A 26,268-nucleotide genomic window follows, 5' to 3' on the forward strand; every position below is an offset into this window, starting at 1 on the left:
ATGCTGTCTAATACAACTCTTTCTACTGCAGCACTTTTAAGCTAGTCACTTCTCCCAGTGGATGCCAATCAGAAAACATGCCTTTGGACAAAATCCTTCATCACTTTCTACTGCTTGGTCAAAAGTGCCAGCCTTGCAGCACTTAGCGACAACAGAAATCAGAGTGAAGCAACGTGGACAAGTCGCAATACAGCCTTCTTGTCGGGATACTCACATGTACTCTGTGACGGGAGCATTGCTGACTGTGTGTGCTGCTGCTGGAATGCTGGTCTCACTGCCATAACTACTCCCACAGCTATAGAGGCTGGGCATGTGCACTCTGTAAAGATTATCGTGTGTTTGTCTACTCCCTTGAGCAGCTGATTCTTCTTCCCCATCATCATCTGAGCTTCTGCAAGAAGGAGAAAAAGTTCCTCCTAGAACCCTACAATTACCCCACACGTGGGGTTTGCAGGAAACCATGGTAATCCTAGGAACCTCCCAACCATCTTCCACACCTCCACATTTATACCCATTTGGGATGCCTCAGGGTGGCAGTGTCAAACACAGCCTACACCACAGTGACTCAGACCTCCCACAGACACCATCTGGACTTCTACACTGCATGATCCCTTACAATCTCCCTATGGTCTTCTCTCAGGGCTTGGCAGACAGCACAGTTCTGCAACTGCCCAGTCACACAACCAAAGGATGGACACACATCCTGAAATACACAGCACGAGAGAGAGAGAGAGGGAGGGAGGGAGGGAGGGAGGGAGAGAGGCAGTGGGGATGTAGTGCCATGCACCCCACAGAAAGCATCCTTCAAAACTGCAATCTGTATCCTTTCATTTCATGTAGCCATGCCCAAAGAGCTTTTAAGGATAAGTCTCTGTAGACTTCTCTGAACTCCCATTCTGGTTACAAAGGGTCTGCTTCAGCTTTAGCAAAATCTCAGAAGTCTTTACAGAGACCAAGTTGCAACATTTGTGTCTAAAGGCTTTATTCTCTCAAAAATGCCATGATTTTAAATCAATTCTGATGCAGAGCAGAGCTGTTTGCCAGCTGGTTCCTTCCCTCCTTCCCATAGTATTCTCTTGTCCCTCCTATATAATATATACTGCTATTTTATCTCCCTAATTATGGGATGAAGCACCAAGGTTTGAAATATATTTTAGCGACGCTTGACAAAGCTAGTAAAAAGTTCTACAGGAAGCACTTTGTTGCTGGGGCGACAGCATGGACATCGCTAGAACATCCCAAACATCACCTGCAGCTTCTGTACCACAAGGTGGCACTGAAGATTTGTTCAGAGAATTGCAGCCTGCACAGCCTCTTACAGGCAATAAGTATGACATCTTCCACCTCCCGGAGGGAGGCAGAGGAAGAAATGGTGCTCCGGGGAATGCAAGAGGGAATCCTTCAGTTCACAGCAGCAGCTTGAGCCTGCTGGGGTTGGCAGGGCAGGCAGCAGCCCGCATGGAAGGCAGCACAAGAGGTAACACTGTGTAAACCTTTCTCCTTCCAACAGGCAGACTACCATTCCCTTCCTGATAACGACTCTGCAGATGCATGTGGAAGAGGTAAGGAAACCAGCCATTTTCTTAAGTGCTATTCTGACGCATTTCCCAAGGCTTTCTCTGTGGGCACGGCAGGCCTGGCGGGCTCTGGCTTCCTGCTATTGTTCAGGATGTTCCATTTTACTTTGAACCTTTAGCCTAGGCTTAGACCACAAAAATCATGTTTCAGGACCACAGAAGAGAATTTGCTGCAGTCTACCACTCTTCTGCAAAAACAGAAAACCCAAAGCTAGTTTAATAGCTGCATGTGGTGCAGCAGCTAGTCAGTGATACGAAGGTTTGCTCAAGACTTACTGGTCAGCCTGGTTACTATCATTAACACTAGTTCCAAACAACTCTGCTGTTAGATGATCGCCACTAGTTTGCAAGTGTCTCATCTGCCCATTCTATTGCCAGCAAGACAGTTTCCAGTTTTTATTAGCTATGCAAGTCAGTTGCCCCAGCGTGAGCAAAGCCAAGAAAGGCAAGTGTGAACTGCTCCCCATTCCAATTCTCTTCCCCATACTAGAACAAATGCCTCAAAGCAATACAAGAGAATAGGTACTTTACAGAGATGGCACATAGTTCAAGCATTACCTCTCTCTACAGCTATAATCATTCATCTCTGTCTTGACTCATAGTCCTACAGCGTACTGAATACTCTGCACATGTAGTATCCCAGTGCAATAAGGCTCAGATGTAAATTTTAATCATAGCCAGAACAAAAGCCAATAGTTTTTTGCCTGTTGGACCTGTGCTCATAAAGCATCATGCCTCACACTCTTGGGATTATATGGGAAAGAGCTCCATATGCTCATGGGCACAAATCCAATAGCCCGTCTTCATTAGGAAAGAACTCTACAATGCTACAGGATCTAAACCCCCTCTATACCTCTTTTGCTGCCAAGTGTGTGGGACGCTGCACACAATGGAACTGAACATGAGGGCTGTGACAAAGGAGAAGAGAACCAGGTAGATGAGGCCTTCCACTCCATCATAGCAAAAGCCCGTCAAAGCCTGGACGTAATCCTGGAGAGAAATGAGCAGAGTTTCCTGATCACTAGAGAGTTAACATTGAGCTCTAATTCAAAAGCCCTTCCCCTGGACTATGTTCTCTGAAACAATTTAAGACATTGTAGTCCCTTTTCCAGAGCATACTTCTATTTTAACTTTGGGGACCTCAAGTGTTTTTCATAACTGATCTTAACCCTTATTTCCCCTCAATAAAGCCCAACTTGGATATAGACGCAGGAATATTTTCAACCCCACACAATAAGAGTTTAAGAGGAAAGAAAAAAAAAGAAAAAAGAAAAAAGCTAAGACAAACTTATCCACCCATCTTAAGATACCACATTTTTCATTAAGCCTCTCACCTCCCTCACTGTGTCCCACTGCCCAAGAACACAAGCATGGACTATCTGTTTCTCTGCCTTCAGAGATGCAGCTAGGGTAACAGTTAGGCCATGCTATACTGCATTCCACTCCACAGGAAAGGCAACAAGCTATGTGCTATAGAAAAAAAAAAAAAAAAAAAAAGACCCTGAAGACTCCTGAAACCTTAGGGCTGCAGCTTGTAGATGTATAAAGGCATGTTATCTAGTTTCCTATGTTGATCTTTAAACAGAAAGCTAACTTGATCCAAATTCCCATTCTCCTTTCTGGTGGAGTCAATCAGTAAAAGCTGTTGTAAACTGTTTTGGCACACCAGAGATTTGAAACTCCAAAATAATCAGTGTGCTACAGGCTCTACACCCCCTTTGTTCTTTCTTAGCTCAAGCCCAGTTACTGAGTACTCACCAAATGCAGACTCCGACAGTCTACTAAAGCTGTCAGTTGCTGCAAGTTGATCTCTGTTGAATTTAAAACCTCCTGGATCCGAGTAAGATACTCCTGTAAGCAACAAGCCAGTGATTACGGCAAGGAAATGGCTTAGCAGGAGCTGATCTTGGGCTTTGTACAAGGGTAAGGAAAACCAGGAAGCACAGGGAGAGCAAACTTGAGGAGAGTTACCTTGGAGGTGGGGTGCTCTCTGCTTGCTGACCTCATGAGTTCTGTAACATCATCCTGCATTTCCACCAGAGCCTTGTGGCTTCCTGACAGCTTCTGCTCAACACAAAACACGCAATGTTTCAGCAATTCAAGCCACATGAACCAACAGAGCCCCTGGGAAATAAGACTTAAATCCTGCTCCCAAATACTGAAGCATCTGTATGAATGGTACAAGTTAAGGATGTCTTAACTGACATAGGTGCTGCTGTGATAGGATTAAGTTTGACTTTTACAAACCTGGAAGAAGTACAGACAGAAAGAAGAGGGGAAGGGAAGAACCAAAAGAAAAAAAACAACCCCAAACACATACACACGCACAAAAACCATACACACAGCTGGGGCTGGCTCCAGGACAGAGAAGAAGGAGAAAGAAAAGACACAAAGCACTCATGTTCTCACCACAGACTACAACTGGATTTTTCTACTAAATCAGATGGCTGAGAAAGACTTAATGTTAACACTAGAAGCTGTTTATATTGGGGTGCAGCCTTCACATCCCATTAAAGCATCCATGGGAATTTCACATGCAATAGCACGTCAGAGAGTATACTGAGCAACCAGAAATGCAACAGATGGCAACGGTGCATCATACCACAGCTTGAAATGTTCTTACCCCACCCTTTAAAACAGAGGAAGACAAGACTTAAAAAATCCTAAATATAAATGGTGAAGCAGCTGGTGTCTGCCAAATGGTGGGTGGTGTGGGTTCATTCTGGCCTCTGATACATAAGACAAAGTTTGGGATGGGCCCAGGTGCTGTTCCTCAGCCCCCACAAAAAAGAATAATGACTCACATTTATACTTCAGGATACAAACTCTTCAACATGCAAGTGATTTAAGAGGCATATGTGAGAATCACTCCCTCACCCACAGAAGTGGCTGCATTTTGGGAGTGGAGTGTTGCTACTGTTTAACCCAAAAGAACCTGCAAGAAGAGATTCAAAGCAGGAAATATGTAGTTTCCCCACCCTGGCATTAATTGTGGGTGCTGTCTCCACATTGCTGCCCTTAGAAGAGTGCCATGTAAACAGAGGTACCACAAACAAAGCCACAGTCCTCACCACATCACACGTGGGCCCCTCTAAGAGGGCATCCTGGACCTGAAGCTACGCAGGTAGTGGCAAAGGTGGAAAAAGCTGCTCACTAAATCACAGTGCCACCTCTTGCACAGCTGGGAAGTAGCTACCAAAGCTTTACCAACAGGTGGAGTGCTCTAAAGCTAACACCTTGCAAATTGCTGCATGCTGGCATCGAAAGCCTTTAACCTATACCCTGCCGGATGCTGAGAAGGGGTGAAGAAAGCTAGAGTGCTTACACTTACCTGCTGGAAAGGGTTAGGGTAGCCAGCACTACAGGTAATGTAATAGCGGAGAGTATCTACAAAGACAAAAGAAAAGAAAGTCATGCTTAGATACATTGTGCCAGCTTTGCAGTATTTTATGACTGCCACAAGGGAGGTGTTATGTTCTGAAAGCAATACACAAAATGAAAATGCAATATAAATGGAAATACTTCCCTGTCTCTCTGTAGGATTACAGTACATGGATGGCACTAGAGAAAGGGATGTAACCTGCCTTTGGGGAGAAAAAGAAAGATTTGGTTCTTGGGGAGGAATGGCAGGGTTTGTTTTTTGGTGCTTTTGGGTTTTGTTGTTGTTGTTGTTTTTATTTTATTTTTTTCAAAGTCAGCACTGTCTGCAGTATAACCATAAGACAAGACCTTAGCCCAGAAGTCATCCAACCAGATGTTTAATTTTTGCAGCTTCCAAGCGTCAGGATACCATTCCACAGTCACTGGAAGCAACTAAAGGTACAGACTGCTGCCTAGGGCACAGAGCAAAGAGACAACTCAGCTTTCAGCCAATTCAGTTCACCAGCCACAAAACATTAGCACAGCAGAGGTAGTAGTGGTGATATAAATACAGGCTGCTATCAAAAATTCCTGTGGAAGCACACCATTGGGCCAAAAACAGCGCAAACAAACATCCCTATGCTACTGAACAAAGCTGAATGTACTGCTTCCTAAGTGTACAAGTTCAAGTGTTTTTAAAAAAAAAAAAAAAAGAAAAAAAGACCTCTTCACAACTATGGATTCTTCTATCACATTCAAGGAGAGACTGTTTTTAGAGACTGTTCTATAAAAGAACACAAAAAAGCCCTCTTCATTCAAGAAAATCATAACTTTCAGTAATATCTCCTAAAAATGGTATCACTTTGAAAGCAAGTGAGGAAATGGATGGAAAACAAGTTCTTGTCTTTCTGACATGTACTAGGGATGAACAAGTAAATAGTAGTCTGTTTTCTGATGGATGTCACTTGCATGTAATTAGCTTTTAATTAGATGCTTTAATTAGACTTTAACTAAAAGAGTGTGTGTCATTTGTTTTGCATCCTTCTTTTGACTTATACAAAAAAAGTTATTTTTGGTATTGAGTCAATACTGCAGACTTGATCAGGAAAGAAACCATGCGTTAGGATACCAGCAACACGCTATCTGTTCAAGGGACCTCAGATCATTTGCTGGTAACATCCCAAAAGTTAGTCTTAATACTGAGTAGCTCTATTGGTAATCACAGTACAGTGAAGATGTACTCGTAAAACTTCCAGATATGACCGTTACAGTGCTCTGCTAGCAGCATCACCCATTTCCAGGCTTGAAAACAGTTTTACTTGTCCTTATTCAGATGTGTATGAAACCAGCCTGGTGCCCTCATGAGCCCTCCATAATACTACACCAACTGCCAGCACGCACAAGTTACAAATATCAGGCTTTCCCCTACTGTTCTCAATAGTGCTATAGAGGGAGGGAGCTCTGAAAAAGTATAATCCAAATACCTTTAGATTATTTCTCAAACATTTATAGCTCCTCTTCAGATGAATAGGAGTGCATCAGCTCAGCAAAATAAAGGATGAAGTTGGCTCAGTAAAGACGACAAAAGCCCCAAAACACACATACACTCTGCATTTCCCTCCCCACTAGCATCTTTTTCTCCATTCCTTTTAATCTTCTGTCTGTGACTTTCAGTAATGCATATTCCAGACTGCAAAGGTATTCTAATCAGTCCCAACTCAGAAGTCAGTAAAACGCACAACCACAAGCGAGCAGAGCTGTGAAGGAAGCAGACCTGACTGTATCCTGACTCTGCCATGCTTCCCATAAATATTGCATGCACCTTTCGGCAAGCCAACACACTGGAGACCAAGTGGTACAACACAGACTGTCAGCTCCTGCACAGTGGCAATGCAACCTGACAGCTGTTATTTATAATTCATTAGCCTACTTTGGGGCAGCTTCTGCCAGCTGCTCCATCTGCCCCCCCACCAACTCTTTCTCTGGGATAACTTACATCTCCCCAGCCAAGCCTCTAAACAGCAATTAGCAAAATCTGGGCAGACAGGAGGGCAGCAAGAACTGCTTTGTGCACCTCACTTTGGGCAGACCACAAAAACGACTGTCCACAACCACTGAGCCAAGGAAAGGACTGCTCCTCCCAGGCTCATAAATCACACTCAATGGCTACAGAAAAAACAGATGAAAAGGCACCTGCACTGAGAGAACAGCATAGCAACAGCAATCCACAGCATCATACATGGTGACCTAAAGGAGCTGTGATCTTGTCACCTATTTATTTTAAACAACAAACCACTAAAAGTTTCTCTTAGGCTCCAACAGTGGTACCAAGTTTGCATTGCCTTTATAAGTGCTTTAAGTTGCATGACACACTGCTAATACATAGCTTCAGAAACGTTTCTTCAGGGCCTTCTGGATCATCCCTGGTGGGCAGATGACAGATGAAAGTTCCCGATATCATCATAGTTTGCAGCTTGTAAGCCCCGGATAAAGATTGCTGGGTACAAGTGAAGCAAAAAGCAGTACAGTGAAATAAGTGCTTCCCTTGCTTCACCCTGGAATGCAGGATCAACAAGGCTTCACTGTGGTAGTGCTGGCTTTGCAGCTGACAAGTGTGACACTCTGTACATAAAACGTGCTTTCCAAAATGGCAAAGCCAGCAGGAGCAGCTTTCCCCTGCACTGAACCCAGTGTGCTAACATCTGTGGTGCTTTAAAGCTAAGGCTACAATAGGCAGTGAAGCTTCTTTAAAGTCATCCTGTGCTGCAAAGCCTGGAAATTAAAAGGAGCATGACCCCTGCCTCCATACCACCAGGCTGGGGAAGAGGAAAGAGCAGAAAGCATCTTCATCAGTTTTAAACCTGGTGGCGCCTATCCCGTACAACGCCAAATCTCAAATTTCTGTCCAGAAAACAGCTATACTAACCCATCATTTGCACTCTGCTAACAGCTCCAGGCAATTTCTTTCTATAATTATCCTTCCGATGCATTTTCCTCTCAAGGAAAATTCCTGAAGGTTGGATCTGATTTTTGAAGCCAGCCTTTAGGCAATCTAGTTTACAGGAGAAGGGTTAGTCAGGGTCACATTTGCAGCTGCCTATTCCTGCTGTTGCTAGCAACAATCCTCCTGACCCGCTCTCTTGGTGCACAGGCAGTGTGGGAGCAGAAGGCAAGGAAGGGAACTACCTGAAATGCTTTATTTTTGCAGTCTGTTTTTCCTAGAAAGGAAAGTAGAACTGCCTACTAAAGACAGCCTCAGCTGCTAGAACTCCTTATTGCTTCTGCAACCATGGAGACTTACTATTCACTTCAAAGCCCAGCCAAAATGCAAAAACGGCATTATGCACCCGCCAAAAGGCACCGAGAAGGTCTGTAGGGTAAAGAGCAATTAGAAAAAAAGATCCTAGTTAAAAAAAATCCCCACACCTAGAACAGCTTTTCCCACCCCTTCTTCATCTCTGCTTGAGCATTCTCTAAGCAGCTTGCATTTTACATATACACTCAGATGAGACTGTCTCTGTGGGTTCAGTCATCAGAGAAAGTTGAAGTATATTGCCTGTGATGTCAAAGGAAGAAGACTTTTCTGGCCAGATTTTCTTGCCCAGGTAAGATGTTCTCCACCAGGAGTTTTGTTTCCCTAAGGCAACAGTCTGACAGCAGAGACAAGTATCTGCGTAACGTTTATATTTCTCTCATATATGTCACTCTAGTACTGGTGAAATCAGTCATCATGAGCCTTCAGGAAAGAGGTTGTAGCCATCCCACATGCCCTCCACTCAAAGTTTTCTGCTAATCAGGAGTCCAAAACCATGCAGCAAAACACAGCTTCTCAACACCAACATCAGCTCAGCAGGATTCTCAAGAGCGCTTCTTTGGGCAAACTCTTTTCTGCAGTGCCTGCTGAGCCCAAGTAATACCTGTGCAACCATCACATGCCCCACATGAGGTTTTGTCCTGACCTTACTTCAAGAGAGGAAAGGGAGGTGGTAGTGGTGTCAGTCTGCCAGTTAATTCAGCTCTGAGCTTCTAAGATGAGAGTGAATCAGCGAGAGGCCAATTAGGAGGCTACGCGCAACAAGAACACTTGCTGCTTAAATCTGAGCAGCTAAGTCTCAGCATCCAGCCTGCCCAGCCTAGCTGGACCGGAGGTAAAAGGCTCCATTATCCATCCCCTGAGGTTTACAGTTCCTTCAGATGAAGCAAGTGGCTGTTCGCCATGCAGATTTCTAGTAAGAGAATCTGGAGAAAGTTCCTCCTGTTGTTTAGACAGATTGTGCCTTTTTATTTAATACTATGCAATAAGTCATCTGATAATAACATAATATAAATGAAAAAGAATGAGACTAGAAGATGGCCTCCTGCTTTGAAAATAAACATCTTTGCTGCACCAAGTCTTTTTACTAGCAGCAGGAGACGATTATACAGCCACTGTTCAACTCCATTGGCTTTATCTCAATTAATGAATACTGGGCGAGTTAGGCACATATATCAGCCTCTTCTGCAAAATGATTTAAATCTCTCCTTCTCCAGGAAGCCTGTATTAAGGCTCTTTGCCCCCCATTCCCCCTCCTTTTAATGCAGCGCATTTTATCTACAAAACAAGGATATCCCTCCAGCTAAAAACATGACAACAATAATAATGCACTTCATCAGATTATTCTCAGCTCCATTAATTCTGTTTAGATTTGCAAACAGCAATTAATACACAAACAGGAATATTAACATACTAGTTGCCGAGTATCCAACACAGTTATTTTTCTGTAAAAACTGCTATAACCACCACCAACAAAAAAGCATTGCAAATATGCAAACCTAGATGACTCAGTCCTAGTCTGAATGTCAGAGCATAGGGCTGGCAATATTACAACAAATTATATTTAAAACCAACTGAAAGAAGTGAATAAAGGGAAAAATTGACCCAGCACTACAAAGTTTCTTAAGATTACTTGTTGGTTCTTATATCCTTAAGAATAGATGGCAGCACCTAGCCCAGTATGCCATGCCCCAGCACTGGCCAAAAGCCGACACCTAGGCAAAACTGAAAACAGGAGTGCCCTCTTAGTCCAACTTCAGCTCAAGTGATTCCCACGGTAAATCTGATTCCTACATATACAGTAACTCCCAAAGGATTCTTCTTCCATGGACTACCCGAGCCCCTCCACCCACTCACACCCTCTCTTAGTCATCTCTTCTCTGAGCTGAAAAATTCATGGTTGGATACACTCTGGTGAAACTAGCTGGAGCAATCTTAAAGTGTTTCTGCCTCATCGGTCTATACTGGTGTTAATGTAGGAGAGCATCACCCCCAAAGCAGAGGCAGCAAACCAGAGAGTGTGAAGAGTCCATGCACGAGAACTGGCAGCCTTCAAACAGGGCAGCTTCCTCCGAGAGGACAGCATTGACACTGGCTCCCAGCTGCCTGCCCTGTCTCCTCAAACTCGTTGTTGTATAAATGGCTCAACTGATCACAAAGCAGCTGCTACAATTTACAGCCAAGCATATTAGGGAATACCAACACTTATTTCAGACTTTTAAAGATGTTTCTAAGGAGCCATTATTAGGATTAAAGTGTCATTGAGCAGTGCCACACTGCAGTCCTCGCATCGTGATTTTCCTTCCTGCTCAGGTGCACAGGACAGTCCCGACATCAGGGACCAAGAGCTATTCCTGTAGCTTCCTGATCATAAACTATGACAGAGCAGTGAAAATCCACATGGGAAGGCAGAACACTCAATCATCTCCTAACCAGCTGCCTAGTGTGATGGCAGGCTCAGAAGTTAGACTTATTTCCTTCTGAGAAAAGGAAAAGGAGCTCACGAACACTCAACGGCTGCCTAACAGCAGGGAGCTGACACACCAGCAACCCACGGAAGGGGCCACCCTTCCAACTCAAGCCTGTGACAACACCTGCTCTTCCTCCTCTTCAGCATTTCGCTTAGACCCATTCACTGTTATTTATGGAGCCTTAACAACTGTTATAACTGACGGTGCTGCCAGAACAGAGCCTGATTTCACCCGGGGGAGCTGACTGTCCCTGCCGGGGGAAGCAGGAGGAGGGACAGGAATGTCAGTCCTGCACTCACCGTAGCGTCCAAATGAATGATACTGATTAACAAAAAACTGCAGGAGCCAAGCAGACAAGGACAACTGAAATGGACAAAGAGTCCTTTCTTCAGTTTCCCAGGGTCAACCTAATTGTTACCAAACATGCTCCAGGGCTGGTTTAGGTTACCAAATTATTACAAGCACAGCTGGCATTAGCATCAGATATTTCCCCTTGGCCTCACTGACCTGTTTGTCTCCTTGAACAACTAGGAGACTAGCTTGGTACCTGAAGCCACATCTTCGTCACCTTCACAGCCAAGAATGGCTTTTTATCTTGTGCAGTGTTAAACACTCATTCTTTTCCCTTATTGCATTTCTTTGTAACAAAGACCCTTCTGCATTGAGCTGTCTGGCTCTATCCTCTCTTGCCTGGGAAGTCAATAAATAAGGCATTCCAAAAATAAACTGTAAGGTGGTAATATCAACCTGTACATACTCTTTTATACTATGTTCTGCCTCCAGACATAAACATTTCTTATTGCTTCCAATCCCTGCATCCTCAGCCATAGCTACATACCTAATTCCCTACCAGTTACACAGTACGGGGCAGCATTTGGCGAAGTGCACGGCCATACACTAGGCCTTCTGTACACAAGGCAAAGATTCTCTCATTCCACTGAATAAGAACTAGGAAAAACACAAGTGGCTCTTTCTGCAAATTAGTGTCATTGCTTATTTTTGTTTTATCATACACAGAACTATATAGAGGAATTATCAGGGGGAGAGAAGGTAGGAAAAAAGAAAAGTTAACTTTGTTATTTAAGCAGCAAACTCAGTCCTGAAAAATACTTCTCCTTTTTAGCACTTATGGTATCTCTACTGGCAGGCACCCAACCACTTCTTTGTTAAGCCACAGTTCGGAACCACTTTTGCCCCCCGCCCCCCAGAGGTCCAAATTGGAAGCATCCCTCATCTCACCAACCACTTCAGTCTAAATAAGGAGCAATAAACCCAAAATCCATCAGTGCTTCAGCTGGATGCCACCGTGATGCAGGCATATTGCTTTAAACGGAACAGGATAAACAAAGCGGTCAAAATACTGCATTTATAATGGCAAGGGAAATTCATACTTCTCTTTGTGGCTGCTTCCATTTGTTTACCCTTTAAATAATCTTTGAAGATACTCCTAATTTATATCCACCATTAAGATAAAAAGTTACATATATTTGTTGATAACAGGTATAAAAATAAGTATTCTAGGTTCAGGAATACAGACCCAAGAGCAAGTTTTAAAAATTACAACTCAAACTGCACACTGCTACTGCCACAGTTCTGCCACTTACAGAGAAGAACAAGATTCAAGAGCACTAAATTTAAAGCAAAACAATCCAGGGACTTCTGTTGTTCCATCTTATCAGTTATTTCCACCTAAGGGCCAAGATAGAAGAAAGGTTCTGAAGGCTCTTCTGCCAAAAAAAAAAAAAAAAAAAAAAAAAAAAAAAAAAAAGCATACATGTGCACTTCTGACGGGACTATAAACGCTTCTTTGGGAAGAACATTGGTTTTCCAGAGCTCCACGCACATATGGTTTTCCCACTGTAAGGAAGCTCCTCTGTTCCAAACACAGCCTTAAATTCTCAGACACTGCCATGCTCCTATGTGACAGCTGGAGCTGCAGTACCCCATGCCAAAGCCAGTCCCAACACTTACCAGCACTAAGCACTGCATTCTCTTCAACCACTTTGGAGACATAAGCATCGGGGTTAATACAGAAGTCACTGGAGCCCTAGATAGATGAAAGACAAAAGGGAAAAGGAATATCAAAGAACACCAGTACCACAGAGCAGTTGAGCCAGGTTAACATCAGGGATCCCTCGACTATCGGGGTGTTTCAGATGCTGAAGTCTCTCATCGTCATTCACACTAGCACTGCTTTACACAGCTGCAGTCATACTAGCTAGCACACCACACCAGAGGAAGGAAGAGCTCTTTTCATAGATGCAAAATGCTAGGACAGCTACTTAGAACATGATGCACTATAAAACAGGCACAGCATAACATTAATCTCATGTCTGATAGACCTGCAGGAAAGGGTGAATGGGACCTGGATCAGAGCCACTTACCACAGCGACAGCCAATTCCAGACCCAAGGATCCCCAGCTGACAATCAGGGCAAACACCCCAAGCAAGCACACCCTGTGGGAGACAGACAGATGGCAGATGTAGAAGCTCTGATTTCATGCAGATCCTTTCACAAGATGTATTATTTGGAGTCCAAAGCAATTACCAAAACCCAAGACATCATCAACCACTGTATCTTCAGATAAGCCAACCCATTTTATATGTTGTGGACAGCAGCAACCAAAGAAGTTTATGTCCAGTAGTTGCTTCACACATTACCTGGCCCTGGGGCTGCAGGGGAAGGCAGAAGAGGGTGGAAGCAAAGTCTTACCCTGCTTCTAGCAGGGAAGCCAAAGGCACAAAGAAAAAGAGGCAGCTGTAGGGAAGGCAGATTGAGAGATGGATAACTACAATCCCATCACTTCCACTATTCCCATTCTGGGCTTTACTTTCCCAGTCCAAAGATGTTCGGAGAAAAATATGCCATATCAAACAAACAAAAAAAAAAAAACACAAAAAACCCCTTAAAACATACGATCCAAAATTGGACAAATCCCTCCTCTTTCTAGAATAAATGAGGTTGTCAGGTGTAAGCACTGCACAGCTACAGACAGTGGGAGGGAACACTCAAGCCCCTGTTAGGACACCTGACTTTGGTTCCAAGCTGCATGCATCTGAACAGCACCTAAACATCCCACACAGCCCCAGGAGAGAGACAGTCACCTGCAGGCAACCACTTCAGAGCAAGAGTTTAGGTGCCTACCACTGCCATGCGAGTCCATCTCTGCACAGGTTTAAAAGTTTTGTTCTGATAGCTGGACCTCATTACTGACAGAAATAGTGGGAAGTGTCTCCTATCAAGCAGACACAAGGCAGAGGGATGACAGAGCAGTGGTGTCAGTGACATTCAGCTAGCACACAGCGGTGGAAAAGGCTTTTGCACTTCCCCAACCAGCACATTAGCTCTTCACCTTTGCTGTCAGTACAAGTACTAGAGATATGTATGCAAAAGTGTTCCTCAACTCCCTCAGGTATGGGGATGCAGACTAATAAGCAGTTTCGGTTTATGTATACCTGTCTTCAAAGTAACAGGACACTGATTTGCTCTATCAGGGACGCTTTTTCCTTCAGGCTTTGAACACAAGTAGGTTCCTCCCACCCACCCCTTGAAGAAAACAAAACAAAACCCTGTTCATAACCAAGATATTCTTTACTCAAACCTAGCGCAAGCATCTCTGAGGAAAGGGCATATCTCTTTTCTGCTGCATTTGTCTCATTGAAGACTAGAGCTTTTTAAAAAAAAAAATCTATGGGCCTACATTTAAAAAAAAAATATCTATCCCTCAGTTTGCCAGATTATTTTAATTCCGAGTAATCCCCATTCTCTGAATGGATTTGTGGCTCATCTTGCAGAAGTAACGGAGCTTCACCAGGCTGACCTCTGTCCAGCACTCTGGAGTAAGATGGCTGAAGGCTTTATTATGCTTTTTCCAAATGGATGCAAAAATTATCAGCCATGGATCAGCAAGGTTCTGTGGTTGTATGACATAAGGACAACATGGCTTGGTGCCTCCAGCTGAGCATAGTAATCAGTTCAATAAGACACATTTGTTGTTTTACTTTAAATGAAGATGACTGGGTCAGTAACTGATTGCTTGGCTAAAAGATCCAAAACTGGCATTTCACCATCTTGCTTAGCTGTGATACATTTGCTTCTTTATGCCATGTGCTCCCTTTGGGGAATGCCTTAATACGAACTCCTGGCTAACAGGGAATGAGATTCTAATTTAAATCCTGGGTTTACCATCTGTGCATACACTTGGACTTTTGTCTGTATAACCTGCCAGGTATGAAGTCATCTGGCAAATAATAAATTGGAATACGCATTCCAATTATTAACAGCATCACCATGTACCAGGATAAAATCTTGGCCATGTCAGTTGTCAAACTGTCACTGTGTTTATGATAGCGGTATCTTTGCCAAATATGCCAAGCTAAACCAGGCTATAAGATAGGGAGAGGAATATTTTTTTGTTGTAATGGGGTCTGAGCATGGCAGTATTTGCAGTACTTTTTAGAAATAGGCATGCATTAATATTGCAGTACCATGGCAACAAGACTCCTCCTCATAACTGTACAAACCATTGCTTGTTCTCAGTTTAACATTTCTTCAGGTGTGACAGCCAAAGGTAAACAAGAGCAGATCGTGACACAAAAAGCATGCTACCAGGTTGTGTAGACACATGCAATGCTTATCTTAGATTAACAAATGCCTTCACAGCTGTAGAGAATTAAAGGGAGATTTTTAAAGCCTGTACATTTAAGGGAGGATGTTCACATTACTATCTCCCAGCAAACAGAGGCTACCAATGCTACCCACCAAAAGGCAGACCCCCCAGATGAGTTCCTTGTCTTTGATGCAAAAGCAATGGACACCAGTACCATCGCATTTTATAGCTCAAGAACCTTCCTGTGAACATCTCTCATGTAGCCCTAATCCTACCCACAGAGCTACGCGCTACAAAGTCTCTCTGCTGAGTGGCAGATTTAAGCTGTTCAGTCTCAGAAGTCCCTGAAATCAACTAACAAGAGTCTAGAGGTTTAAACTAGCAGGCACTTGCATTCAGCTGACCTTCCTTTATGCACTGCGCCTGGGTCAGGACTTACCCCATAAGAATGGCCCTGGAGTTTCTAATGAGCCCAAAGAGCACCAGCAAACAAATCAGGACATGGAACAGAAGTAGGCCCAGGTATCCCAGCCACCTGCAGCAAAAAACAAAAAACAAAAACAACACATAGTCTGCAAAGGAAAGCTGGTGTGTAAAAGGCACATATCAAGAAGCTAGTTTGACTTGTAGGAAAAACTGAGCCCTTCTGTTCTTCAAGTAAAAGCCACCACTAATGATTAATCTGCAGAGAGCTCTGGATATTTGCTGGACCTAGAGTCGAGGCAAGTAAAAGCATTTACACAACATGCCCAGCATACACAGCTGTTGAGAATGCAACTGGACACCATCAGGTGAAGAACAGGCATTGCAGCTTCTTGAACTTCCTAGACATTTCTTAGAAAATGCTTCAGTTATTCCACATATGTAGATAGAGGTTTTCTTTTGTGGAATACATTGGATGCAATTTTTATTGAAGAAGTTTAAACAAAAAGGAATGTTAGGGTATGGTGCTAACATATGGAACTAGTTCCGTTTTCCACTCTATTTAGCTAATGTGTCATACAACTACAATGCACTTATTAGGACACAAAAGTAGCCATCTCTATGGCTGTTTTTTCTCCAGTGTTAGAACACAAGCTACAGATTTCGCACATTGAGAATAAAGTTTCCCTTCAGCTGGTGGTAAACACAGTTAAGAAAAAAGTTGTTGCCATGAATTTTGATTTAAACTGAATGCAATTTTGCTGTAAGAAACAAATCAGCTGCGTGGGCCATGAGCAGCACCTGCAGTAATATATACAGCCCTTGGCTCAGCCACCCAGAACACGCACATCACTGTTGCAAAACAGGCCAAAACAGATGCTACACCCACTACACTACAGCATGCTACACACCTGTACCAGTCATAGAGGTCAATCTGAATTGCCAGCTCCTCCAGAGATAGCTCTTCATTCTTCCAAAAGGGGATCTCAGTTGTTTGCCTGACCAGATGATCCAAGAGACCTTGCAGTTTCTGGATAACATGCAGGTAGTCTGTCTGCTTTGTGAACATCTCCTCCAGGATGAGCAAGTTTGGTTCCACTGTTTGGTTCAGGGCCACTGCGGTATCTAGTACCTATAGTATGGCAAAGAAAAAAAAAAATAATTAAAGGACAGGAAGTCAAGGAAGTAAAAGAAGATTCATCCTTACTAGCAAGTTATGGACAGCTTCCAGATTACCAGTCCTCTGTCTGAAGAGGCTCAGACTGCTTACCCTTCAAAAGCAACTTACAAGCATCTATAAAGTAGATTGTTTGCAAGTAGTCCAATGATGGCATCTCAACTGAGCCTTTAACACATGTACACATTTTGCAGCCATCAAGGTTGCAGAATGATACCATGAAATTAGAGGCAGCTCAGCAACAACTGATTGTACTAAAATTATAAATTTTACTAAGAGACTTGTCTGCTTTGGCCTGCCTCCTCTTCCGGATGTGGAAGAGAGCTGATCAGGAGCTGTTTTTAAATCTAGCAAAGAGAAGACTTCATTTAACAAGCTGTGTTTGCTTTGATATTTTTGGAAGAGCTGAAGAAAGCACCACTCCATTAATGGAAATTTTAGCACATTAAGCCCAGAGACTAACAAAAAAAAAAAAAAAAAAAAAAAAAAAAAAAGGAAGAGATACAGGCACAGCCAGATTCAAGGGAAATCTGCTCATTCCCACACTCCCCATTTGCTAGCGTGTCTCCCCTAGTGCTTACCCGGTCTTGGACACCTGCCACAGTGCGGTTTGCATGGCGTAGCGAGTATGTCAGCCGGTGAATGCCATCACTGGTCTCTCCATTCCCATAGAAGCCAACAGCAATTCCAGCACTGCAGAGAAAGAAAGCAAAAAAGGGTAGAGTTAAAGCTGAAAGGCAAGCTATGTAATGCACAGCTTAACCGCTACGGCACCCTTCATAGTCACATCAGCACTTTCTACAAAGAGAAGGCGTGTGCCTCCACAAAGGGTAGCTGGGGTGGTCATGCTCCTCAGCAACCACTAAAAAAATTCACCTGTAAACATTCGCCCATGTTTTCCACACAGCCACCAATTGTCTGTATAGCATTCGTATGATGAACAGCAGAACACCATCCCTTCTCAATATGCATGTTTCGTTTACAGTAAAATAATGAAAATCTGTTAGAAAACTATGAGAGAGTTCAGATCTAGCCATGGGCAACCAGAAATCCAGCCAGCCAAGCAGCTCTCCAGCGGCTCCTGCAAGAGCTACCATTGCTATGTCAGGAGATGCATGCCTTCTCTGGACATGAAATACAGATTGTTTTGTTATTTTTTTTTTTTTTTCAAAGCAGGACACAAAGAGCTTGCATTGACTACTTACCCACGGTGGTGGTTCCTCTAGATACATTATCCATGCCCTCTTCCCTGCACTGTGAAATATCTATGAACATCATCTATCTTGATTTATCTTCCCATTAGAAGCATTTGTGTCGCACTGATTTAGAGTACTGGGAGGGAAGGAAGGCTTAATAACTTACTGGAACAAAAGGCTTATTTATTTTTAAAGCAAGCAAATTTCAAGCTTGCAGAGACAATTCAACTCCAGCTGCTTAGCAAATTACCACCTATCAGCTGATTTGCGATAACTGTCCACACATATCAGTCTGCCCCAATTATGAAGTAAACCATATTAGCTTAAGCCTCACTTAAAGGAGGAAGATCCTGTAAATGAGTTGCAACCAGGAGATTATCTCATCCAAGTCACTGATACCTCTTCTATTAAGACATTGGTGCAGGAACTCACAATTCATCTTCCCAAGCCCATTTTTCCTAACAACAGAGGAGGAAAGAACTTGTGAAGGGGTCACACAACTAAACTCAGGGCAAATAAACATTACTAAGATACAAATTTCCTATTCTCATGTCATATTTAGCTTCAGAGCACCCAGCATCTTTTCTGGGAAGGTTCTCAAGACACCAAGGTTGTGGTAGTGGAAAGGAAGGTGGTGGTAGTGGTGGTTTTGGTGTAAATCTAAAGTTATTCTGGATGAAGCATTTAGTTTTTTCACAACAACTTTGTGCTTGGGTTATAGCACTGCCCTCACAGAGTTGGTTTGAAGGAAGAATAAATGAGGAAAGAAAAAAGCCAAACAACAGCTTTCAGAAAAAGTAAGTGTAGTGTCTTTGTTTAACAGGAAGGGTCACTAAGGGACGTTACACATTCTTCACCACCATCACCACCCGGCTGGGAAATGAAGCCAAGCAGGCAGGCCAGAGTGGGCTTTGTCTAGCTCACAGACCCTTGCACAGATTTGCTCTGGCACATACATCAATCTGCAGTCCAAACAACTGTTTCTGCTCTCGCTCCTCTCCTGCAAGAGGACAGCATCCATCCCTCCTTTCCTGGGCTCACCCACTTCAGAAAGAATGAGCAGAACAATATAATTCACCTCGTTGCACTTCTACTTTCTCCTCATACATACAAGAAATGGAAGCAAAGATCACGCACTGGAAGCGGATCCACTATGAAAAATCTGTGTCAGCCTCATGCTTTTTCCAACAACTGAATCTCCATAAATTAGAGAGCTTGGCCCATAAAAGCCTCAGCTGAAGAGTCTTCCAGGGACAGTAGGCAGCCTACATCATATGCAGAAAGAGAGGCAGCAGGTATGTAACTCTTAATATTTAGTGTTAATAAAAGAAATAGGCCTCTTTCTTCATGAACACCATTCCTCAAACATTTTCCTAATGCAACTGATGCTGATAATTACAGAAAGAAAAGCCCTCTGCTTTCTTCCCTGGTTGCAGCTATTATCAGAGCTTGATAATACATGCCTAGAATGCATGGGGGTGGAAGAGATAAGAGAGATACACGCACCCCTCCCCCGAACTAGAGAGATTACAGATCCAGAGCTATGCCCAGGATAAGGCAACTCAGCATCCCATCACAGCAATTACAAACCTCTGGCTTGAATTTCCCCTTGTCTTACCAGAGCAATCAAATTCAGACAGACCCCTTCACTCTCCTAAGCAGCAGAAAACTTCAACAGTTTTTACTATAGACACCAAATAAATTCCAGAACATTCTTGACATTGAATATGCATATCTGACCTCTTTAATTGGTGAGCGATTTTTATTCAGACTGTTACAGCTACTAGAAGCCTATTCTTTCAGGAAAGGCTTGGTAATTGCCAAAAACCTGATGCTTAGCTCTCAGTATTCCCAGCACAGTAACAGTGTTTTGGTGGAAAAGACTCAGAAACAGCACTCTAGCAGCAGTCATCTTGTCCTTAAAGATGCAGCACAATTAGGTATATTAGCCAGTTTACTCAAAGGTACCATTTATGAAGTGCTAGCAACTACAGGCAAGTGACTTGAAACTGGTTACCCTATTCAAGGCAGAACCACCCCAGCAGCCATCCTCGTAGGCTTCCTATCCAGCCCTGCAGGAACCACAGCTTCAACTGCCCTTAACCCTTTAGGCACAGTTTCCTGAAAGAAAACACTAGACCAACAGGAATTGGGATAAAAGCCATTTAATTCAACAATTCCTCTAGACATGCATATCGCACATTCACTGGAAACTACAGATAAAGCATTAATTATTCCATTACTGCCCAGCAAAAGCCAGCTCTTCATTCTCACCTGTGCTAGCGAGAGCTACTTACACAGCCATTCCTTCTCTAGGAGCAAGCTATACAGTTTTGTGGCAGTTCCCCTTTCTACCATGCTAGAGAGGGAAGGAAACCACCCCCAAAGCCCAGAAGCCCAGGCTGGGGGCAGCTGCCTGGACCCATGCTGTGGCTGAGGAGGGGGCAGAGCCGCAGGGCAGGCAGCGGGGGAACTGCCGGTGGGGGAAGAGGAGAGAACCACTGTTGTTTAGTTTTCTGTTTGCATTTGGCTTCATCTAAATCCCACAGTTGTTTCAAATCCCTGCCTACACACACTGGTATAAGTTGCTATTGTTTAAAGCAGATTTAAGGATTTACACTAGTTTTTTAACTACCTTTTATTTGATTAAAGGGAAACAGAGGGATTCCTTCTATTTAAGTGCATTCTTTTAAAGTAAAAATAGATCAACTCATCTTATCCCAACAGCACAAGTCCTTGAGGTCAGGACAAATCACATGGCTTCTTGCACAAACCCCGGGAGGCTCAGTAGCCTAAGATACAGCAGATCCATCTCCCAGTACAGGATGACAAAATCATTGCCCAATGGGGAAGCCTGCATTTCTGTCACGCAGCGTGGATACAAGAACAGCATTCCTGAATGACACAGCTTTTTTTCCACCCTAGCACCCTCTGGAAGATACTCCAACGCATTTTCAATGCTTCTATAGGAAAGTCATCTTGACTTCTGCTATTCTTGCTTCTGTTGCACTCCCCTACCTAGCACGCACATACCTCTCTCCTGAATCCACACCATCCCATCCTCAGCTCTTCCTCCCAAACCTACCTTTGTCAGTCTCCTGTCACTTCCACTACCCCCACCTCTCCCTTGCCTTCCTTCTCACTGATTTTTGAATAAAAATATAAAAAAAAATTAAAAAAAAAATCATTCTACCAAACTCTTACGGGCCATTTAAAAAGTTGCTTCTGCTGTTCAATATTGCATTTAAAAAGCCACTTGGCTACTCAGTCATTTTGGTAAGTTTTAGGAAACCCACTTATGTTAAGTCAAGAAAACGGCACTCCTGAGATTAACATTATCTTCACCAGTGCACACTCACAGAAACACACTAGAGACAGTACGCTATACCAGCTATTCAAAGAGTTACGTGACATGAGACGACGAGCAGCGTGCCATGCTTTCTATGTATTCCTACAGATACAACAGTAGGATGTAAAGTACTGCAGGTTGTGTACACACCCTTGAGTATCACTTTTCAGCAAGACTCAAGAAATTCAAGCCTGGACAACAGCTTTCCTGTTGTTTGTATGCAAGAGTCACATGGGCTTAGGACATCCCCTGATAAAGAACCAGAAAAGAAAAATCAAGTCTAATTCCAAATTAGCTTGCAACGCGACCTGCAAAAACATGTTTTCTGGATTATGCAAGGTATGCATGAACAGCAGAGCTTTACTCTGAATACAGGGAGCACATACATGCCTTCTGGTGGAGAGATCCTCCCATTGTAATACCCGCACACACAGTGAAAACCCCTCTGGGTACCCAGTCACCACTCTGAAAAGATGAACACTAGCCATTCACATCACATCCTTAGAAATTAATAATCTAACTACACCAAGTCATCTTTAATTACAGGAACTTCATAAGGAGAGCCCTTTTTAGACTTCATGTTCTCAGGAGGAATGTTAATTTGTCTGTCTAATTACCATCTTGCACTTTCGCGCCAAGGGAAAGCGCTATTACTGGCACTTGAGATAGCAAGTTTTCACCATCTATATGTAACCCATTTCTGTCAGGTACCCTCTCCATGAAGCTTCCTACCCACGTTTGGAGCTCAGCTCCCTTCTGAGAGAGTCAGGGTCACCTAACTGGTGGATGAGATGATTTATAAGACAACTCCCCATACACAGAAATCAATCAAAATTGGTAAGGACTAGAAATGAACTAAATATTTAAGGAATAATCTTGGCAAATCATTCCTGCAGCTTTGTGGCTAGAGCAACTGGAAAGACTCATTAGAGAGATATTTTGTTGGAGAGCTCCTGTTAACCAGTTATGCCTTCCTGCTGGCTCAGCATTCTCCCTTTTGCTCAGCAGGAAATATCAAGTTATTAGGAAACAGGGATCCATAGCACTCAGCACGATTCAGAATACAAACAGCCCTCTGGGATTAAGTACTACCTAGATAAGCATCTACTGGGGACAGCTGGACTTAACCAGAGTTAACTAGTTCTCAGCGAGGAAGACAATAGTCCACTTCATGGTATTCGGACAGACCAGACCAGCTGCTCTTTGGAACCTCTCACTGCTTCAGCATCCAAGCTACTTCTTTCCCCTTGCGTACCACGGTGCAAACTGCCTCCCAGGTCAGCCTACTGTCAGGCAGACATTCAGAATAGCCTTATTCCCCATCGCTCTGAAACATAACAGCATCTGCCAGTCTGGCACTTCTGTTATGTGGAACGCACAGCTAGGATAGGATATATCCAGTGGACTAATCTTTAACTGTTGGTATCTAACTGGGACGTCCTGCTAGCAGGATTAGACTCTGTGCTTGTCAGAAGCCGTATCTGCATTCCCAGCCAGACGCTGAGCACAGAGCGCCAAGAGGCGCCGGTTCGAGTGCACTGTCGCGTCCAGCTGCTCTAAGAGGAGCAGAAAACCGATCTTGGCTTTGCAGGGGAGCAGCAGCACTTGGACAGCATCTTCACTCACCACGGATGGTACCAACCTGCTATCGCTCAAGCGTGCTGACTTTAGAGTGGAAATTTAAAACTTAATTTAAAAAGTCAGTACAAATATTCATCCAATGTCACTATAGATTCAGATAGAATCTTAGTTTTAAGAATACTCCTGCATTTAATACTTCCAAAAACAAATGGTACATCAAGGATGAGAACCAATGGTTCAGATTTTGAGGAAGCCTACACAGTTTTCCAGCTTGTGGACTTTACTGGGAATTGCATCAAGTTTACCAGAATTTATATGCTGACCTTCCAATTTTAAATTGTCTTGTGCATGGTCTGGGAGACATGCAGAATACCTCCTTCTCACCCTTTCTACAATTAAACACACACAACAACCACACTGCAGCAGCTGTCTTGGACACATATGCTGCATAACAATAGCTAACAAGAGCCTGTAGCAGCAGCACAACTATAAATAGCATCAACTAGAGCTTCTGTAAGAAAGGGTTAGGACCACAGCACTTCCAGTGGATTGGAATGGATGCAGCTGAAGCTCCTGAGATCACTAAAAAGAAAGGTGAATGAGGCTGAGATTTCTTCTTTTCAAGTTGTTCTCTGGTTTGCCTTTCCATTCCAGGCAGGTACCTATTTGCAATCAGCAAAGCACAGAAGAGCTCCCTGCAAAGACGGCAATATTGGCTAGTGCACTAGCTTTCCTCCACACTGAGCCCCTGCCTCTACAGGCAAATCCATCCCCAGCTGCTAAACTCACAACATAATATCTCTTCTGCAGTGTTTGTTCCAGTACTTCAGGGGTTTTCTATTCTTTTAAGTATGTGCCTCGAAAGAGCAAATACACAAATGCATTAGCAGCACAACCTAGCCCTTGAACAGCTAAGCCTGGCCTTCAAGGAACATGCTCACCTCCAAAAAGATCACATACCAGATCCACCACCTATCAGCAGGTTAATATGAAAAGCAAATCACAAGACATTGCAAAATACAACTGTCTCATTGACATCTCTTTTCTGAACAGGGGACTGCTCCCAGACCTGCCAGCCCTGCAGAGGGTCAACTAAGACCACCTGGAGTCTTGGGCAGAGTAGATGATGCTTGGAATTGGTAGAAACGCAGTGCTCAATCTCAGGGCACACGTCCATAGAGCTCAGAGTATTCATTCTGCCCAAGTCAAAACAAAGTCCAAGGCTCCTTCCAGAAGTTTGCACACATGTCCCTGCTTTCAGATGCCCCATCATTAACACTCTAGGAAACGGGACCCTCATCTGTGTTGACTAAAAAAACAACACAAACAACCCAGAAAACAAACAAAATGTAAATTCTCTCCTTTCTAACTTCTTCTGCACATATGCTCCACTAATTACTTAATTTTTCTTGTTTTTCAGAAACCCTCCTTTTCACCTCACCTCCAAAAGCTTCTATTACTCAGTCATAACATGAAATGTTGCGGACACTAGCACCATTACTAGAAACCCTTGGAGATGGCACATTAGTACAGATAACGAAATGCAGCAGTGTCTTACACAGGCTGCAAAATCTGAACGTCCACTCCAGTCAAACACCAATACTTCCAAACCCAAAAGAAGCATCTGTGCCTCTTTCTTCCTAATCTACTCTCCCACGTAGTCATTCTTTTTGGACACCAGATTCTAAGAAATCTCCACCTAGACCGGATAAATACTGCAACTGTATCCATCCTATTTAAGCGATAAGCTCCCGACGACGCAGTGTCCTTAATTTACCACTTGTGAAGTATCAAAGAGCAAGGCATTAGCTATTCCTTTTCACATTGTTCAAACCATTAGGCAGTTCAGCAAGTGGCAGAAAGGAAGAAAATACATTACAGATATTTAAAACATACACGTAACAAGTGGAAAAAGGGATACTGCCAACATTCACTAACTACAGACACAGCATACCAAGTATGAAAATGCATGCACAGGATACACCACCCCAAATAACAGGGAAGATCCTTTTCAGGCATTGACCGTACCTGCACACCAGGGTTGCGATGATAACACACCATGCCGTACAGCAGCAGTCAGCGTTTAGATGTTCTTCACTCTTCCGATGGCGGCAACATAGCCAAAACGAGTAGAACAAGAGAAAGAGCAGGTCCAGAGCGAGGCAGGAAAGAGCGATGCCACCCAACAGCAACAGGGCCTGCGGAAAACAGAGACGGGCATCACTTCTGAGCACAGCACAGCCATAGCATGGGATGTGAATCAGGGCCCAGATGTCTGAGGGCTCTGCAATACGACATTGCTGAAGACATACCTTGAAAACAAGTTGTTTTGTGGGTTTTGTGTATTTTTTTAAATATAAACAGAAGATTTTTAGCCCCACTTTCTCCCCTCTCTTCATCCCACTTGATGAAACCACGTCCTGTACCTAAGCAGTAAATAGCTGAGCCATTTTGTCTGTCCCAGTCTACAAACAGCCTAAGTGAATCAGAGAGGGTTTCTTCTTTCCTCTTGATCAGAGGTCAGCAGATTTAAAGAAAGAAAGAAAAAAATAGTTCAGCCAGCTGCCTCTATCTGTACAGTTCTTTAATCTTCATGAATAAATATGCAGGCTTATTCATTAGAAATCCAAGTGCATGAGTGGGTTTGAAAGGGGGTGGAATTTATTATACATGCGTGAGATTGATTTTATAAAAATGAAACCCCATGCAATGCTTCTGTTCAAGGTAGACCTAGAATAAATGTTAAACCCCTCCATATACCATCCACATATATAGGTACAACAAACGTGGATGCTACAGACACACTGGCTTGAAGCCATCACAAGCTGATTTATTGTGTTATACCCATTTCTAGTCAGATGTTCCTAGGAGGAAAGGGAAGCAATAAGTGTTTAATTTTATTCCAATTTAATTTAAGTCCCTTCCAATTTCTTTTTATTCATAAAATCCTGGGTGAAACCCAAAAATGGAGAACAATTTTGTTAAATAAAATAAATTTTAAAAAAATTAAAATCCATTCTAACACCAAATCTAGCCACACTTCCCCACATGAATGAATCAAGTAAAAGGATGTTATTTTATCCTTAAGGTTTTTTGGATAAACCCTTGGTAGTGGTGACAAATGCCAACTTATTAGAAGTAACTTAAATATCTAGAAAGGGCCTAAGTCACCTACTGCTGCCCCAATATCAGGAAGACAGACATGGATCTG

The 26,268-nt window shown here is 43.3% G+C and overlaps 1 protein-coding gene across 4 annotated transcripts in view; it reads right to left on the reverse strand.

Annotated features, from left to right (window-relative positions):
• Positions 1–26,268, reverse strand: part of TTYH3 (tweety family member 3) — an 80,197-nt gene that overhangs the window by 14,229 nt on the left and 39,700 nt on the right. For all 4 annotated transcript variants that reach the window (XR_015698989.1, XR_015698988.1, XM_009467921.2 and 1 more), the window contains exons 2-12: positions 25,086–25,255; positions 17,513–17,624; positions 16,666–16,886; positions 15,771–15,866; positions 13,106–13,178; positions 12,693–12,768; positions 4,909–4,964; positions 3,549–3,641; positions 3,336–3,428; positions 2,431–2,567; positions 215–391 (exon numbers count right to left, since the gene is read on the reverse strand). Coding sequence is in view for 2 of the 4 variants with exons in the window: in XM_009467921.2 (XP_009466196.2) it covers positions 215–391; positions 2,431–2,567; positions 3,336–3,428; positions 3,549–3,641; positions 4,909–4,964; positions 12,693–12,768; positions 13,106–13,178; positions 15,771–15,866; positions 16,666–16,886; positions 17,513–17,624; positions 25,086–25,255 (1,304 nt within the window). In the remaining 2 variants the exon portion in view is untranslated. The remainder of the gene's footprint in view (positions 1–214; positions 392–2,430; positions 2,568–3,335; positions 3,429–3,548; positions 3,642–4,908; positions 4,965–12,692; positions 12,769–13,105; positions 13,179–15,770; positions 15,867–16,665; positions 16,887–17,512; positions 17,625–25,085; positions 25,256–26,268) is intronic.

This window comes from Nipponia nippon, unplaced genomic scaffold, assembly GCF_047370975.1.
Source record: "Nipponia nippon isolate SJK-2023a ecotype South Korea unplaced genomic scaffold, ASM4737097v1 scaffold_5, whole genome shotgun sequence".
Lineage (NCBI taxonomy): Eukaryota > Metazoa > Chordata > Aves > Pelecaniformes > Threskiornithidae > Nipponia > Nipponia nippon.